Source organism: Natrix helvetica (assembly GCF_964273705.1).
Source record: "Natrix helvetica genome assembly, chromosome: 4".
Classification (NCBI taxonomy): Eukaryota; Metazoa; Chordata; class Lepidosauria; order Squamata; family Natricidae; genus Natrix; species Natrix helvetica.
The window spans coordinates 1741599-1757623 of NC_138550.1; the positions used below are offsets into that span (position 1 = coordinate 1741599).

General features: G+C 47.6%; 1 protein-coding gene across 3 annotated transcripts in view; it reads left to right on the top strand.

Moving 5' to 3' along the window:
* Positions 1-14697, top strand: part of LOC309391295 (disintegrin and metalloproteinase domain-containing protein 26A-like) — a 40389-nt gene extending 25692 nt beyond the window's left edge. Inside the window, exons 13-22 of one of the 3 annotated variants that reach the window (XM_081951604.1) lie at positions 34-123; positions 1655-1847; positions 2852-2957; positions 4611-4794; positions 5008-5085; positions 6034-6145; positions 7528-7621; positions 7773-7868; positions 13525-13594; positions 14492-14697. In XM_081951604.1, the coding sequence (XP_081807730.1) occupies positions 34-123; positions 1655-1847; positions 2852-2957; positions 4611-4794; positions 5008-5085; positions 6034-6145; positions 7528-7621; positions 7773-7868; positions 13525-13594; positions 14492-14566 (1098 nt within the window). In that variant the 3' untranslated portion in view covers positions 14567-14697. The remainder of the gene's footprint in view (positions 1-33; positions 124-1654; positions 1848-2851; positions 2958-4610; positions 4795-5007; positions 5086-6033; positions 6146-7527; positions 7622-7772; positions 7869-13524; positions 13595-14491) is intronic. The other 2 variants (XM_081951605.1, XR_014175257.1) reach the window with 2 other exon arrangements.
* The last annotated feature ends 1328 nt before the right edge of the window (positions 14698-16025 follow it).

A 16025-nucleotide genomic window follows, 5' to 3' on the forward strand; every position in this document is an offset into this window, starting at 1 on the left:
TTAATTGCCCCCACTCATTTTTCTTCCTGGCAGGCATGCATAATCAGTGGCTGCTGTCAAAACGATTGCCAACTGTCACCCGGCGCCAACTGCCTTCAGGGACGCTGTTGTCAGGACTGCAAGGTAAGGTCTCGGCTCTGCCCCATTTGGGGGGCTGTTTGTGGCTGGCCTGGCCTGGGGGGGGGTCTCACAGGGACCAAGACCCCCTTTGACCCTTGGCTGCTTTCCGTCTCCGTCAACCTATAAGCATCTGAGTTTGCAACAAACCAGGTTAAAATTCAATTCAATTTCAATTTCAATTTATTAGCGCTTATAGACCGCCCCCTCTCCCGAAAGGGACTCGGGGCGGTGTACAGTCCATGTCAAAGAACAAAATTAAAACAATTAAAATTACAAATGGACAGTATATATATACAACTATAAAATAGATGAATAAGAGGAGGATAAAAGATGTGCAGGACTGTATTGCTAATAAATAATTAAAATAAACAGACCTTAAAATCCCAATACCCAATAAAATTAAGTCTATAAAATAATCCCCTTAAAAACCAGAATGGCAAATGGCCAGCTACGGCGTCACACCGTGGTGTCCTATGTCGCAAGTATCCAGGTGTGTGAAAAAGCTCACCTTTACGGGCAGTCCTCAACATACAGCTATTCATGTAGCGACCAAAGTTACAACAGCACTGAAAAAAGTGAACTTATGACCATTTTTCACACTTACGACAGGTGCTCCCATGGTCACCTGATCAAAATTGAGACCCTGGGCAACCGATTCATATTTATGACGGCCACAGTCTCCCGGTGGCCAGGCGATCCCCTTTTGTGGCCTTCTAAGCCAAGTCAAAGAGGAAACCAGATTCAAATGAAGTGCAGTGTTGCACTTAACAACGGTGGCCAAAAAGGTCGTGAAATGGGGCAAAAGTCCCTTAACAGTGGTCTTGCTTAGCAACGGAAATGTTGGTTTCGTAAGCTGAGGATTACTCAACTTAGTATACTAGCCATTTCTATAAAAACAAAGCTTTCTAAAACCCAAAATCAACGTTTCATTTTTCCTCCCACCACCTCAAGCACAAAGTTCAGGAGTGGTTTCCAAGTGGAAACAAAGGGAGTTGCGTTTTTTTCTTTTTTCTTTTAATTAAAGCTGCCAATTTAGCCGTCTCTGCTAAGTCGTTACATCTTGTTCTATACTTATGTTCTCTATAGCGTGTCTAGGCACCCCCCATGGGTATCTTGTCGTTTAGCCTATATGGATATTTTTTCCAGACACGCAGTAAGGCATTCCTTAAATCTGCTAAGTCCATCAGCTTTTGCAGCCATTCGTCCTTTGTAGGAATGAAGGTATCTTTCCATGTTTGTGCCCAGGGCAAAATGCCCTAGAAATAAGGAAGAATTTTCTGATATTGAGAACCATCAACCAAAGGAACAGAAGTTTTCCTTCGGAAGTTGTGGGAGCTTCATCCCTGGAGGCTTCCAAGAAGAGACTGGACTGCCATCGGTCAGAAATCGTGTAGGGTCTCCTGCTTGGGTGGGGGGTTGGACTAGATGACCCCCAAGGTCCCTTCCAACTTTTTTCTTCTGTTATTAAATTCCCACCGTCTGGGAGCCTGGCACAACTAGCCACGTTTGAGTTCTGTATCTCTCTTTGCCGTAGTTCCTAAAGGAAGGGACGGTGTGCCGGCAAGCCGTCTCCGACTGTGATCTGGATGAATATTGTTCGGGGACCTCAGAAAGATGCCCCCCGGATGTCTTCAAGCAAAATGGGATGCCCTGTGGCATCGACAGCACCTGCTATTCGGGGGCCTGCCTGGACATCCACCGGCACTGCCAGGCCTTCTTCGGCAAAGGCAAGGAACGTTTTCTTGATGGAGAAGCAAAATGGAGATGCAGTCAGTGGAGGGACCGGGAAGGGGGGGTTCCAGACCCCCAAGGTAGCTAAGCAGGGTTCGGCCCAGCTGGCATTCGGATGGGGCAGTGCCAGTCCACCCCACTGCATTCAAGGTTGCCCCACTGGCTTTCATGCCTAAGATGGAACTCCCCGTCTCCTGGTGACTGGCCCAAAGTCACCAACCTGGATTTCATGCCTAAGGTGGGACTAGAACTCCCCATCTCCTGGTGTTTGATTCAAAGTCACCCAGCTGACTTTTGTACTTAAGACAGGACTAAAACTCACCATCTTTTGGTTTCTAAGCCAGAAATATAAATATATTTCTATGTACATAGATCTACAAAACTGTGTTAAATCTACACATTTATGGATATATTTAGATAGTGGATTCATTATACGCGTAGATGCTTATAGATAAAACTATACCATCTATATAAACATTAAATGTAAAGGTAAAGGTTCCCCTCGCACATACATGCTAGTCGTTCCGGACTCTAGGGGGCGGTGCTCATCCACGTTTCAAAGCCAAAGAGCCAGCACTGTCCGAAGACGTCTCCGTGGTCATGTGGCCGGCATAACTAAATGCCGAAGGCGCACAGAACGCTGTTTCCTTCCCACCAAAGGTGGTCCCTATTTTTCTACTTGCATTTTTTACGTGCTTTTAAACTGCTAAGTTGGCTGAAGCTGGGACAAGTCACGGGAGCTGACTCTGTTACGCAGCACTAGGGATTCAAACCACCGAACTGCCAACCTTTCTGATCGACAAGTTCAGTCTTAGTCCCTGAGCCATTGCGTTCCCTTATAAATAAACATTGCAAATGAACAAACATGTATTCTTGACTAGTAACCTTCAATGAACCTCTGCCTAAATGCTGGGTCCATCTCAATCTAGCTTTTGACCTTGGACTTCTCTCTCTCTCTTTCTCTTCTCCCCCCTCCCCTCCCCAACCTCCAAAACTTCAGCTGCCAAACCTGCTCCACTTAGTTGCTACAAGGTGGTGAACTTACAAGGAGACCGGACGGGTAACTGTGGCCAGGATAAATCTGGATACAAAAAGTGTCCAGAAAAGTAAGACCATTCATGGACTCTTAGAGGAAACAGAAAGTTGCTCCAACTACCATGTTCTTGCTTGCATGGAAGGCACATGAGAAGGGGGCCAAAGAGTGTTTGATGATGCTTAGAAGAATTAATCAGGGGAACGGAAGTTGCCTCCAGACATTGTGCCTGCTCCATCACTGGAGGGACTTCAAGAAGAGACTGAACAGACATTTGTCTGCAATGGTATAAGGTCCCTCGCTTGTTGCAGGGGGTTGGACTAGAAGACCTCCAAGGTCCCGACTGTGCGGTGCTGTTATTCGGATGGTGCTTTGGGAGTTGATGAGCTGATCTCTTTCTAATCTCCCATTTCATCCCAAATGCCTTTTAAACCAGGGTTCTCCAACGTTGGCCACTTTAAGACTTGTGGACTTCAACCTTCAGAATTCTTCAGCCAGCGGGAGTTGAAGTCCACAAGTCTTAAAGTGGCCAACGTTGGAGACTCCTGCTATAAACCGCTGCTTCCATAACCAGAGGAACTCCCTTGATGAAACAGATGGATTCAGGGAGGTGTTTCCAACCATGACAACTTTAAGACGGGTGGAAGTTCAACTCCCAGGATTCCCCAGTCAGTCTGGCTCATGGGGCAGACCCCAGAGATAAGAAACGCCTGCAAATATGACGTTGAATTCTGAGACTAAAGTCTAACTATGCTCTCTTAGTGCCCCCTGTCCACTATTCCCTTAATAAAGCTTTAGTAGCCTGACGTTACAACATTGCAGGAAGGCCTTTTCTTCTTTAAGATTTTATTTTTCCCTAGGAGTTTCTCTTTTATAAGTTTCCCCATACTGGAAAATTAGAAAAAAGGAAGAGTAGGAAGGTAGACTCCTCCCCTCTTCCATTTTGAAAAGAACACTAAAAAGAGTGTCCTGACAACTCCTAAATCCACTTTATTTTTTCCAATCATGGCAACTTTATAATGGGTGGACTTCAACTCCCAGAATTCAATTCATGCTGGCTGGGGAATTCTGGGAGTTGACGTCCACTTATGCTGGCTGGGGAATTCTGGGAGTTGAAGTCCACTTATGCTGGCTGGGGAATTCTGGGAGTTGAAGTCCACTTATGCTGGCTGGGGAATTCTGGGAGTTGAAGTCCACTTATGCTGGCTGGGGAATTCTGGGAGTTGAAGTCCACTTATGCTGGCTGGGGAATTCTGGGAGTTGAAGTCCACTTATGCTGGCTGGGGAATTCTGGGAGTTGAAGTCCACTTATGCTGGCTGGGGAAACCTGGGAGTTGGAATCCACACATGGTGCTGGGAAATTGTTTGTTCTGTTTGTTTGTTTTATTGGATTTATATGCCGCCCTTCTCCCAAAGGACTCAGGGCAGCGAAATTGTGGGAGTTAAAAGTCCAGTTATGCTGGCTGGGGAATTATAGAAGTTGAAGTCTGTCCATGCTGGCTGGGGAATTGTGGGAATCGAATTGCCGCGCATGCCAGAAACCCGGAAGAGAATGGGTGACATCGCAAGTGCCAGGCAACGTGGCTCCATGTGCCACTTTGGGGATGCGTGCCATAGGTTCGCCATCACGGCTATAGGCTGATCAATAAAGCTGTCTCGATCATGATAACCGAAAAGCCACCGGAAGGCAATCCAGGGTCCTCTGCCTTCCTGTTTTCCTCCTTAGAGACGTGTCTTGCGGAAGGCTCCAGTGCACGAATGTCCGTAAAGTTCCCAGGATTCCTCCCGGCTTCTCCATCCTGCAGACACCCATCCATGACGTTCTGTGCTGGAGTGTCATCTCTCACCAGGAGGACGATGGGAAGGATAACGGGACGGCGAAAGACGGGTCTTCCTGTGGCCCCAGCAAGGTCAGATGGGGAAGGAAGCGGGCAGGGGGACACAGCAAAGGAGAGAGAGAGAGAGCCCGGAATGGCATGGGCTTTGCCAGGAGAGGAGAGAGTGGCTGGCAGGCCAGTGTCCCTTCGTGTCCTATGCCAGGGGTCTCCAACCTTGGCTATTTTAAGACGGGTGGACTCCAACTCTCAGAATTCCTCAGCCGGCCACTGCTTCTTCTTTTCTAGGTCTGCATCAATCGGTCGTGTGTCGACAAGAAAGTTTTGAATTACGACTGTAATTTGTCCAAGTGTAACAACCAGGGGGTAAGTAACAAGGAGCTGACCTTCCAAGGACATGTCAGGGGACCAGAAAGCTTGGTGGGGGCAAGTTTTAGCTCACCTCCCTTTCCATGACCCAACTAGGTAACATCATCAGGGCTAGAAGGGAGGGGAGCTACTAGTCAGGAGCGAAATCCAGCTGGTTCTGATAGGTTCTGGAGAACCGGTAGCGGATATTTTGAGTAGTTTGGAGAATTGGCAAATGCCACCTCTGGCTGGCCCCAGGAGTGGGGAGGGAAGGGGGATTTTGCAGTTTCCTTCCCCTGCCACGCCCACCAAGCCACGCCCACAGAAGCGGTAGTAAAAAAAAATGGATTTCGCCACTGGTACTACTACTATTACAGCACTGCTACAGCACTGATGATGTTATCAGTTTGGGTAATAAAACGTCTACAAAAGCACCAAGCATAGAAAGCACCAAGGATCCCGCAGTCTTCCGCCTCCTCTTCCTCCACAAACCCTAACCACTTCGAACACAGATATTGGTACCTAGTTGGGTCATGAAACGTCTGCAAGAAAACCACCCAGCTCAGAGAGCACTAAGGACCTCACAGTCCTTCTCCTCCTCCTCCCACCTAGCACTGATTATGTTACCTAGCTGGGTCATGAAACGTCTGCAAGAAAACCACCCAGCTCAGAGAGCACTAAGGACCTCACAGTCCTTCTCCTCCTCCTCCCACCTAGCACTGATTATGTTACCTAGCTGGGTCATGAAACGTCTGCAAGAAAACCACCCAGCTCAGAGAGCACCGAGAGCTCCACAGTCCTCCTCCTCCCCCCACCTAGCACTGATTATGTTACCTAGCTGGGTCATGAAACGTCTGCAAGAAAACCACCCAGCTCAGAGAGCACCGAGGGCTCCACAGTCCAATTGTTCTTCTCCCAAAAAAGGGCCCAGCGTTCTTGGCTGCTCATAAACTCGATGCATTTCAGGTCTGCAACAGCAAAAAGAATTGTCACTGCAGCTACGGATGGGCCCCTCCTCACTGCAGCGGCCGGGGATTCGGAGGAAGCATCGACAGTGGCCCAGCTCCTCAGCGCGTGAGTAAGTATCCCAAAATCCCCCGGCCTTGTTTGGGAGTCTTAGGTTTTGGTCTTTTTCTCCTCCCTTGGCTTCCCCACATCATCTTGAGGTTGGACTACTGAGAACTCTTGGTTTCGAACACGTTACAGGCAGTCCTCGACTTATGACCACAGTTAAGCCCCAAATTTAGGTTGCTAAGTGAGACATATGTTCCCCCCCCCTCCCATTCCCACAGCTACAGCTGCCCTTGCTGTGGCAACCCTGAAGATTTCCAAAATAGTTTCGGGGGTTGACATTAAGTGAATTTTGCCCCGTTGGACGACCTTCCTTGCCAAAGTTGTTAAGTGAATCACTGCAATCGTGAAGCTAGTCGCCTGGTTGTTAAGTGAATCTGGCATTTCCCCCACTGGCTTTGCTCGTCAGAAGGTCGCCAAAGGGGATCACGTGGCTCCCGGAACACAGTGACCGTCATAAATATGAGTCAGTGGCCATGTGCCCAAATTTTGATCAGGTAACCACAGGCGTGCTCCAACGGTCATAAGTCTGAAAAACAATTCTAATTCCCTTTTTTTCAGTGCTGCTGTAACTTTGAACGGTCACTAAATAAATGAGGAATATCTGTAATGGCTGTTGCTGAGAATTTGGGGAGTCCAAATCCAAAATATCAGAGGAGACCAGATTAGGTGTCAGGGTTCCAGATTGTCAGGGGAAATTTCACCTTGAGCTAATGAGGTCTTAGACTGACGGCTTTTCCAAACAGCATATCTTCAAGAAAGCAAAAGTAAGATCCAGTAACAAGTTCTAATGAAAACAAATTTTAATATGAAAGTTATGATTAACTTTCATATTAACATAATATGTTAACATAATATGATTAACGCAGTGACACAGATAGCATCTAAAAAGTAAATCAGAGTCCGAGGCAAAGGATTCCTCGAAGTTCCAATTTACGAAGAGAGCCACGTTGGCACATCTGGGAAAACCCAAATCTGAAAGTTCCCAGGTTTTCCCCACCCAGTTGAAAGTTCAAGATCTTTCCTCCCCCACCCACAAGTCCCATCCCATGGTCCCATCTCCCACTGTCATGCTGGCAGTTCCACCCATCCAGTTCGGTCAAGTGCAGAAACAAAGGATGACCTTGGCTTTCTAGAAAGAATGTTGTTATGGCTATCTCTCACCCAACTAAGTACAATCCTCCCTCCCATTTTCCCACCATAGAAAAGGCATAGCAGAATAATAGAAAGTGTGGCAGGCCAAAGAGCCAAAAGGAAAGATAGCTGCAGGCCTGACACTGGGGATTAACCAGGAGGCCAACTCTGTTTCCTTCTTCTTCTGGTGCTTCTTGGTCCTGAGGGGTCACCTTAGAGGTCAGAAAGTCAACCTGTCTTGTTGCTATCTTCCAGAGTCGAAAAAAACCTTAATGCTCGGTTCGATTATCGGCGTCGCTTTGCTTCTCCTGGCCCTCACCGCGATGCTGAAGAAGGTCCTCCCAATGTGGTAAGTAGGACCACCCTGGCCCAAGGCGTCCTTCCTTGTCTCAAGAGGTCAGAGTTGAGAAAAAGGGAAAGTGTTGTGACGGTTTGCTAAGAAGAAGGATGGAAAAGCAACTCGGGGCTTCCCCAATTCTTTCTCTCTTCCGTCTCAAAAGGGCCACAACTTGGAGGCCTGAGCATCTCTCCTTGCTCCACCCATTTCAGAAGGACTGGAGGAACATGGTCCCACCCCACAAACTGCTGATCAAAGGGTAGGCAAAGAACCAAACACAGATGGTTTTCCGTTTTAGGTGGTGGACAACCAGGGTTAGGATGGACAACGAAGAGACGGGGAGAAGCTTGGCTACAGACAAGGACTTGACGGAATACTTCTGGAGAAGATCCTCAGATACCCAAAGGTGTCTCTGCCACCAAATATCAGAAGAAGACAAGCTACTCTGTGCAGTCTACCCTGGGACACTCCCTGGACGTGAAGGTTGGACTGAAGAGGAAGAAGGAGAGGAAGAAGATGGAGACTTTTGGTCTTTGAAGTTGGAGGAGACCAATCACAGCCAAGAAAATAAATGAATGATGGATGAAATCAATCCAGAAGTTTTACTCAAGGCATGAATCATCGCCATCATTTAAGAGCCCCATAATCCCTTGCAGGATGGAGTCTGGGCAACCGAATAAGGTTCTACATTTAGGCAAGAAAAACGAAATGCACAGGTACAGTATAGGTGGTACCTTGCTCAGTAGTAGTAACTGTGAAAGGGATCTTGGAGTCGTAGTGGACAACCACTTAAACAGGAGCCAGCCGTGTGCAGCAGCTGCCCGAAAAGCCAACACAGTTCTAGGCTGCATCAACAGAGGGAGAGAATCAAGATCACGTGAAAGATTAATACCACTTTACAAGGCCTTGGTAAGGACACACTTGGAATACGGCATTCAGTTTTGGTCGCCACGATGTAGAGAAGATGTGGAGACTCTGGAAAGGGTGCAGAGAAGAGCAACAAAGAGGATGAGGGGACTGGAGACTAAAACATATGAAGAACGGTTGCAGGAACTGAGTATGTCTAGTTGAATGAAAAGAAGAACCAGGGGAGACAGGATAGCAGTCTTCCAATATCTCAGGGGTTGCCACAAAGAAGAGGGAGTCAAGCTATTCTCCAAGGCACCTGAGGTTAGAACAAGAAGCAATGGGTGGAAACTAATCAAGGAGAGAAGCAACTCAGAACTAAGGAGAAATTTCCTGACAGTGAGAACAATGAATCAGTGGAACAGAAGTTGCCTCCAGAAGTTGTGAATGCCCAACACTGGAAGTCTTTAAGAAGATGTTGGATAGCCATTTGTCTGAAACGGTAGAGTGTTTCCTGCCTAGGCAGAAGGTTGGACTAGAAGACCTCCAAGGTCACTCCCAACTCTGCTATTGTATTGTATTGTATTGTATTGAATGGAGCCAGCAGAGTGTTTTTATTGGCCAGATGCCTTTCCTGTTGCCAATGTGGAGTTTTGTTCAGCTCATTGTGCCCAGAGAGAGAAATATCCGCCTCTACCTAGGATTGAACTCACAGCCTCCTGGTTGTGAGGTAAGAGCTCCACCCTAGACCACCGCACCACTCTCAAGGCGTGAATGACCAGGCTCAATTTATCCTACTTTGGAGACACGATGTCAAGATCCAACTGTCTTGAGAAGTCCATAAGTCTAGGAAAGTTAGAAGAGAAAAAGTTGAGGACCAGCAAAAGGTGGATGGACCCAGTTCCACTGCTGAGGGATGCACCTTTGGAAGGCTTGAAGGACCAGGTTGAAGACAGAAGAAGATCTTCATGGAGAAAATGTGTGGTCAGTAAGAACTGACCTGATGATAGATAATCAATCAATGTGAAGATATGCCTTGAGAAGTCCACAGTGCTAGAAAAGTTGGAAGGAAGGAGAACAGAATGACCAAAAGCAAAGAAGAAGGTCTCGGTTACAACTATGATGGGGGCACCATTAGAAGACCTGAAGGACCAGGTTGAGATTAGATCCTCCTGGAGAAAATTAGTCTCTGTGGTCACCAAGATTCATCACCAGTCTGATGCCATGTCTCAATCGATCCACAATACCAATGTGAATAATGGGACAATCAGTAGCAAGGAGTTTAGAATCGGTTACAGAGGTGAAGGAGGAACTTCTGGAAGACTTGAAGGACCAAGTTGGGGGGGATTTCCTCCTGGGGAAGATCCGTATGGTTCCTAAGAGTCCACACTGACTTGAAGACACATAATCGATTCATCAATCAATGCAAAGACACAGCCCTCTTGAGGGATCCATAATACCTGGAGGGTAGAAAGAGAAGACGATGACCACATCAAGGTCAAAGGATTAAGTCACAGTAGCAATGAGCACGCCATTGGAAGAAGGGAAGGGTCAGCTTGGGGACAGATCCACCTGGACAGAATCTGTGGTCAGTAAGAATTGACCTGGTGGCAGATAATCAATCCATGGGAAGACCCAGAAATCCATAATGCTAGGAAAGTTGGAAGGAAGGAGAAGACCACCAGCAGCAAGGTGGATGGACTCACAGTAGTGATTGGGGTTTCTCTTGGAAAACCTGAAGGACCAAATTAGGGACTAAACACCAGGGAGAAAATGTGGTTGCTAGGAGTCAACAATTTGATGGGACCTCATCCATCCATCCATCCATCCATCCTTCCATCTCTTCGTGCATCTCTCCATCCTTCCTTCATTCCATCCATCCATCTTTCCATCTCTCCATCCATCCATCCATCTTTCCATCCATCCATTTATCCATCCATCCATCCATTTATCCATCCATCCATCCATCCATCCCATGTACTTTCCTGCCAAAGGGTAGACGGTATAAACTCACCTCCACAGTGCGTGTAGGCTTCTACAATGCAGGTAAGTCCTCGACTTACGATCACAATTGGTAGCAGGATTTCTGTTGCGAAGCAAGGTGGTTTAAGTGAGTCGCAACCTGTTTTTGCAACTAGAGAGATTGAAAGTTCCAATGGTACCCCTCCCCCTACCCGGTCCCCCCGTGTGGTCCCATGGCTGCAAGATGGATTCTTGCGTCTCGCCCCCTGACCTCATTTTACACATTGACTTCTGATTTTGGGCAAAGTCGCATTCATTTAATGACCTCTGCAAAAGAAAGTTGGTGAACTAACCTGTTCTTTAATATCGTCAACATTTACGACGGGCAAACAGACTCCTTTATGGTTATAAGTCAAGGACCACCTGCGACCAGCATTTTCAGAGAAGACCAAGGTGCTACGGATGCCTGTGTGAGACCAAGGGAATGATTTCAATTGTTTAATAAAATAAAATTTTGGGTTCCTTGTGGTGGCAAGGAAAGACCCACTCTTTTCCCGTCTTTTATCTATCCCGTTAATCCCAGAGACATAATAAAACAAAGGATTAAAAAAGAAGAAGAAAAATCAAACGAGGTTTAGTGGTGGCAATAAGAGAAGTAGATTCTGCAGAGATTTCCCCATAATCTATGCTTGCCAGAGGTGGCACACAGAGCCCTCTCTGTAGGCATGTGTGCTACTGGCAGCTGCTCTTCTGGTTTCCGGCGTGTGCGCCAGCCAGAGGGTGCCAGAGTGCCAGAAAATGCCCTGAAAACACCCCAAATCCAGGTCATTTTTCAGATTGTTTTTGGCCTGAAAATGGCCCAAAAATGGCATGAAAAAGCCCCCCAAATGGCCCCAAAACAGCCCAAACATCAGCCCTGAAACAGGCCGTTTTGGGGGCATTTTCCAGGTGTTTTCCAGCACTCCGGCGCCTGCAAAGATCAGCTGCCTAGCAGGCATTCATGCAAGTTTGAGTTTGGGCAGTTGGTGCCAAAAAGGTTCGCCACCACTGATACAGGATTTCACTTAATGTTTGGGTGGTGTGTGTGAGAAGAGACCCAGGAGAGGGAGAGATTCACGATATGAGATTGGGCATTTTCCCTGAATTGTATTTTGGAGGCCTAATCCTGGGACTGGAGGGGAGGGGGCTACCATCAGGGAATGGGGAGCCCCCTCCGGCACTAGAAGATTGGGAATTGGGAAGGGGGGGGTTGAAAGTCGGAATGTCATAAAGAAGACCAACAGAAGAGAATATTTGCACCTCGGGGCTGAAATGAGGGGTCCGTGGTGCTCTCTGACCTTGGAGGTTTTCTTGCAGACGTTTCATGACCCAGCTAGGTAACATCCTCAGTGCTAGAAGAGAGTAGGGTTTTGTGGATACAACAGTGGCTTCCCAGTTTTGGTGGCAGTAAACAATCAAAAAATCAATAACATCCTATGACCCTGCTAGGTAACATCCTCAGTGCTAGGAAAGAGGGCCATTGCGAAGGGGAGGAGGAAGAGGAGGACTGTGGAGCCCTTGGTCTCTCTGAGCTTTGTTGTTTTCTTGCAGATGTTTCATAACCCAACTAGGGAACATCATCAGTGCATGAAGAGGGTAGAGTTGGAGGAGGAGGAGGAGGAAAATGACTATTGGTTCCTTGGTGCTCTCTGAGCTTGGATATTTCCTTGCAGATGCTTAATGACCGAACTATGTAACATCATCAGTGCTAGGAGGGAGGGGTGTTGGGGGGAGGAGGGGGAGAAGAACAACAACTGTTGGTGTCTCTGAGCTTGGTGGTTTTCTTGCAGACATCTCATGACCCAACTAGGGATTATCATCAGTGCTAGAAGGGAGGACTATATACAGGAATTATTATATGTAAATAGAGTGTTCTTTGTTTATATACAATCATTTGTCCTGTTGGGGAGAATCCTCTTGCTGGTTCCTTGACTAGAATTTCCTTGACTGTTTGGTTATTTGTCTGAGTTGGTTGTTCCTTGACTGGGGTGTTGTTTGTTGCTTGATTGTTGGTCCAGGGTGTTAACTGTCAGGTCCTTGGGGCTCTCTGAGTTTGGGGGCTTTCTTACAGACGTTTCATAACCTCACTAGGTAAGATCACCGGTGCTGTAGCAATACTCGTACTCCATTCTCTTTTAGCACTGATGACATTGCTTAGTTGGGTCATGAAACGTCTCCAAGAAGACAACCAAGCTCAGAGAGCACCGAAGGCCCCCTCGTAAATCATGGGGCATGGAGGAATGGAGCTGGTCTTGAAGTTCTCCGTTGAGAAGTCCTCCCAAGTGGCCAAGAGATCCCGCCCCTACCCCCACCAAAGGATGACAAAGTCCTTCAGAAGATGGGGGAGAAACCACCCATGAATATAATTCTTTAGCCTAATAATCCCCACTGACCTAATCTTCTGACCTTCCCCAAACCACGAAGAAGCCTCCTTGTCCTGACAAAACCCTTTTTATGAAGCTCATGAGAATTCCTCTCATTCACATCCAGCAAAGTCCCAGCAAACAGTCTTTCAAGGGTGAATTTACAACCACAGAACTTATCGGACTTGGAGAGCTGCCAGGCCAATATCTTCCAAACGCCATGCTGTAGCAAGAGTTATTTGGCATGAAGTCAGGAACAGATAATGACCGAATGAATTGAACTAATGGCCCCCTGCAAACTCCACTTCCCTGTCGCTCCTCTTTTATTCCCTCTGAGAGGGGACATTCATCATCCACCTGTGGCCTTACTCCCAAATCGACCCCTGTTCTTTAGCTGTTCCCTTCCTCTGCAACTCTGCGCATGCGCACACTGGGAACAGGCTCCAGCTGTTCTTCTGCCCCACTGATGTCTGATTCCGAAGGCAGCTGATAACTGTCAGACGGCCCTGGCCCCCTCTCTGCCTCTGACACAGAGCCCTCCTCAGAGCCTTCCCCAGACTCCAGGACTGGCCCATCTTCCTCCCCAACCTCCTCACTCTCCGAATCTGCTGCCAGCTCCTCTGGTGGGCCACAACACCTAATACCTTTGGCTTCCATGATGTGCTAGATGGAAGTCCCACCAACCTCTCTCTCTCCCCTTTGCAGGATTAGATATGGAGGACTACTCAGGCAGAAAGTGTCTCCAGAACCCATGGATTCTGCTTTTGAAAGCACTGTGAGTATCCCTTCTTCAAGAATTATCTCCCTCCAAGCTTCTCCTTTTCTTTGAAAAGCCTCCGTCACTGATGGTGAACCATTTTGGCACCGAGTGCCCAAACCGGAATGTGTGTGTGTGGGCATGCATGCGCGTGCCAGAGCACAAGAAACCCAAAGACCAGCTGCCTGCTTTGGGGGCATTTCAGGCCGAAAACGGCCAGAAAACAACCTGAAAATGGCCTGGAAAACGGCCCAGAAAATGACCTGATTTTTTGGCTGTTTTCAGGCCGTTTTCTGGTGCTCCAGCACCCATGAAGAGCAGCTGGTGAAGGTGTGTGTGCCCACAAAGAAGGCTGTGTGTGCCACCTCTGGCACACGGGCCATAGGTTCACTATCACGGGCCTAGGTGTTGTGGCCTGCCAGCTGCCAGCGGAGCTGCTTGCAGACTCCACAATGAGGAGGTTTGGGAGGAACCTGGACCAGTTCTGGAGCCTGGGGAAGGCTCGGATGGCTGCTCAGCGTTGGAGAGGCAGCTGCCTTTGGAGGCTGAGATGAGTGGACAGGAAGAACAGCTGGGGCCTGTTCCAGACGTGAGTATGCACAGAGCAGTTAGGAGAGGAGAACAATGGAGGACAAGGAGTCGACTCGGGCAGGAAACCACACGTGGACGCTGAACGGTCCTTCCGTGGCTGGGGAATAAATAGAAGGAAAGGGGAGTGGTGGTTGTAGGAGACAACAGTTCATATTTCTGGAGATTTTGCTCCTGGTGTTTCGTGCAACAAAGACTGCTTGCCGAACTTAATTTTCAGCCTTTCCACTGGGGGCTCACTGGACTGAGCCTAACTATGCTCTCTTAGCACCCCTTGTCCATTTCTCTCCATCTGGCTGCTTTGAGTGACAGATTCTCCGTTTGCAGGGATCGGTGGCAGAATCGTTTGAGGAGTCCACGGAAGCATCGGCAGGGAAAGATCCAACCCCCAACCAGATCTGAATCGGGATCATGTGATTCGTGGGACAACTTTCCCCCCCGCTTTAGCCGTTTCCACCTTGAAAGACAACATCGCTTTTCCCTTGGGGCTTTCTTGGCCCTGAAATGCTCCCAGACTCCAGAAAGACACCGTGTATAAAATATTAGCCACTCTAATGAGTTGGTTGCTTTTTTCGCACGCATCTTCGGCTCCTTGGGGAACTAAAGGTCAAAGAAGAGGTTTTCCAGCCCCAGCTGGGATGGCAGGAAACTGGAGGGAAGCACCCCGAGTCGCAAGGGAAGCTTAAAAACAAACGAAGGGTGGAATTTCTGGGTAAGGTTAGCGATGGATGGATGGATGGATGGATGGATGGATGGTGATAGCTATAGATGATGATGATAGATGATTTAGATAGATAGTTAGATAGATGATGATATAGATGATAGATGATTGATATAGAGCAGGGGTGTCCAAACTTGAGAACTTTAAGACTTGTGGACTTCAACTCCCAGAATTCTGGGAGTTGAAGTCCACAAGTTTTAAAGTTCCCAAGTTTGGACACCCCTGATATAGATGATAGATAGATAGATGATAGATAGATAGATGATAGATAGACAGATGATAGATACATACATCGATAGATAGATGGATAGATAGACATGATAGACAGATAGATAGACAGATGATAGACAGACAGATAGATAGACAGACAGACAGATGATAGACAGATGATAGATAGATAGATAGATAGATAGATAGATAGATAGATAGATAGATGATAGATAGATAGATAGATAAAATTTGCTGGTGCTTTATTTGAGAGAATGTGGACAATACAATAAAGATAGCCCTCGACTTACAACCGTTCATTTAGTAACCATTCAAAGTTACAATAGCATTGAAAAATGTGACTTATGACAGTTCTCTGTTACCACCTTTGTAGCATCATGTGATCAAAATCCAGGCGTTTGGCAATTGGTTCATACTTACGACCTCTGCTGTGTCCCCAGGGTCACAGTCATCCCCTTTTGCAACCTTCCGACAAGCAAAGTCAATGGAGGAAGCCAGATTCACTTAACAACCAGGCTCTGCAACTTATCAACTGCCATGATAACAGCCGAGGCGAGAAAGGTCATTTAAGGGGGCCGAATTTTGGGCTCAGTTGTGGCCATAAGTCGAGGACTACCTGTGTGCTTCCAAGGGGCTGCCTCTGAGGGCCCATCTGCTGGAAGGTGGTGGGCGCCCTTCGGTTAACTGGAGGGCAGACTGCTGCGTGAAATGGGCCAGGGGTCCCATCCAGCAGCCCAAGACTTATGATATTCAACTGCATGAAAGGAGGCGGGAAAGGGAGGGAGGAAACAAGGAAGGGGAAAGGGAAAGAAAAGGGAAGGAAGGAGGGAAGTGGAAAAAAGGATGGGAAAAGGGGAAAAGGAAGGAAGGAAGGGGAAAGAGAAAAAGAAAAGGAGGGAAATGGAAAAAGGA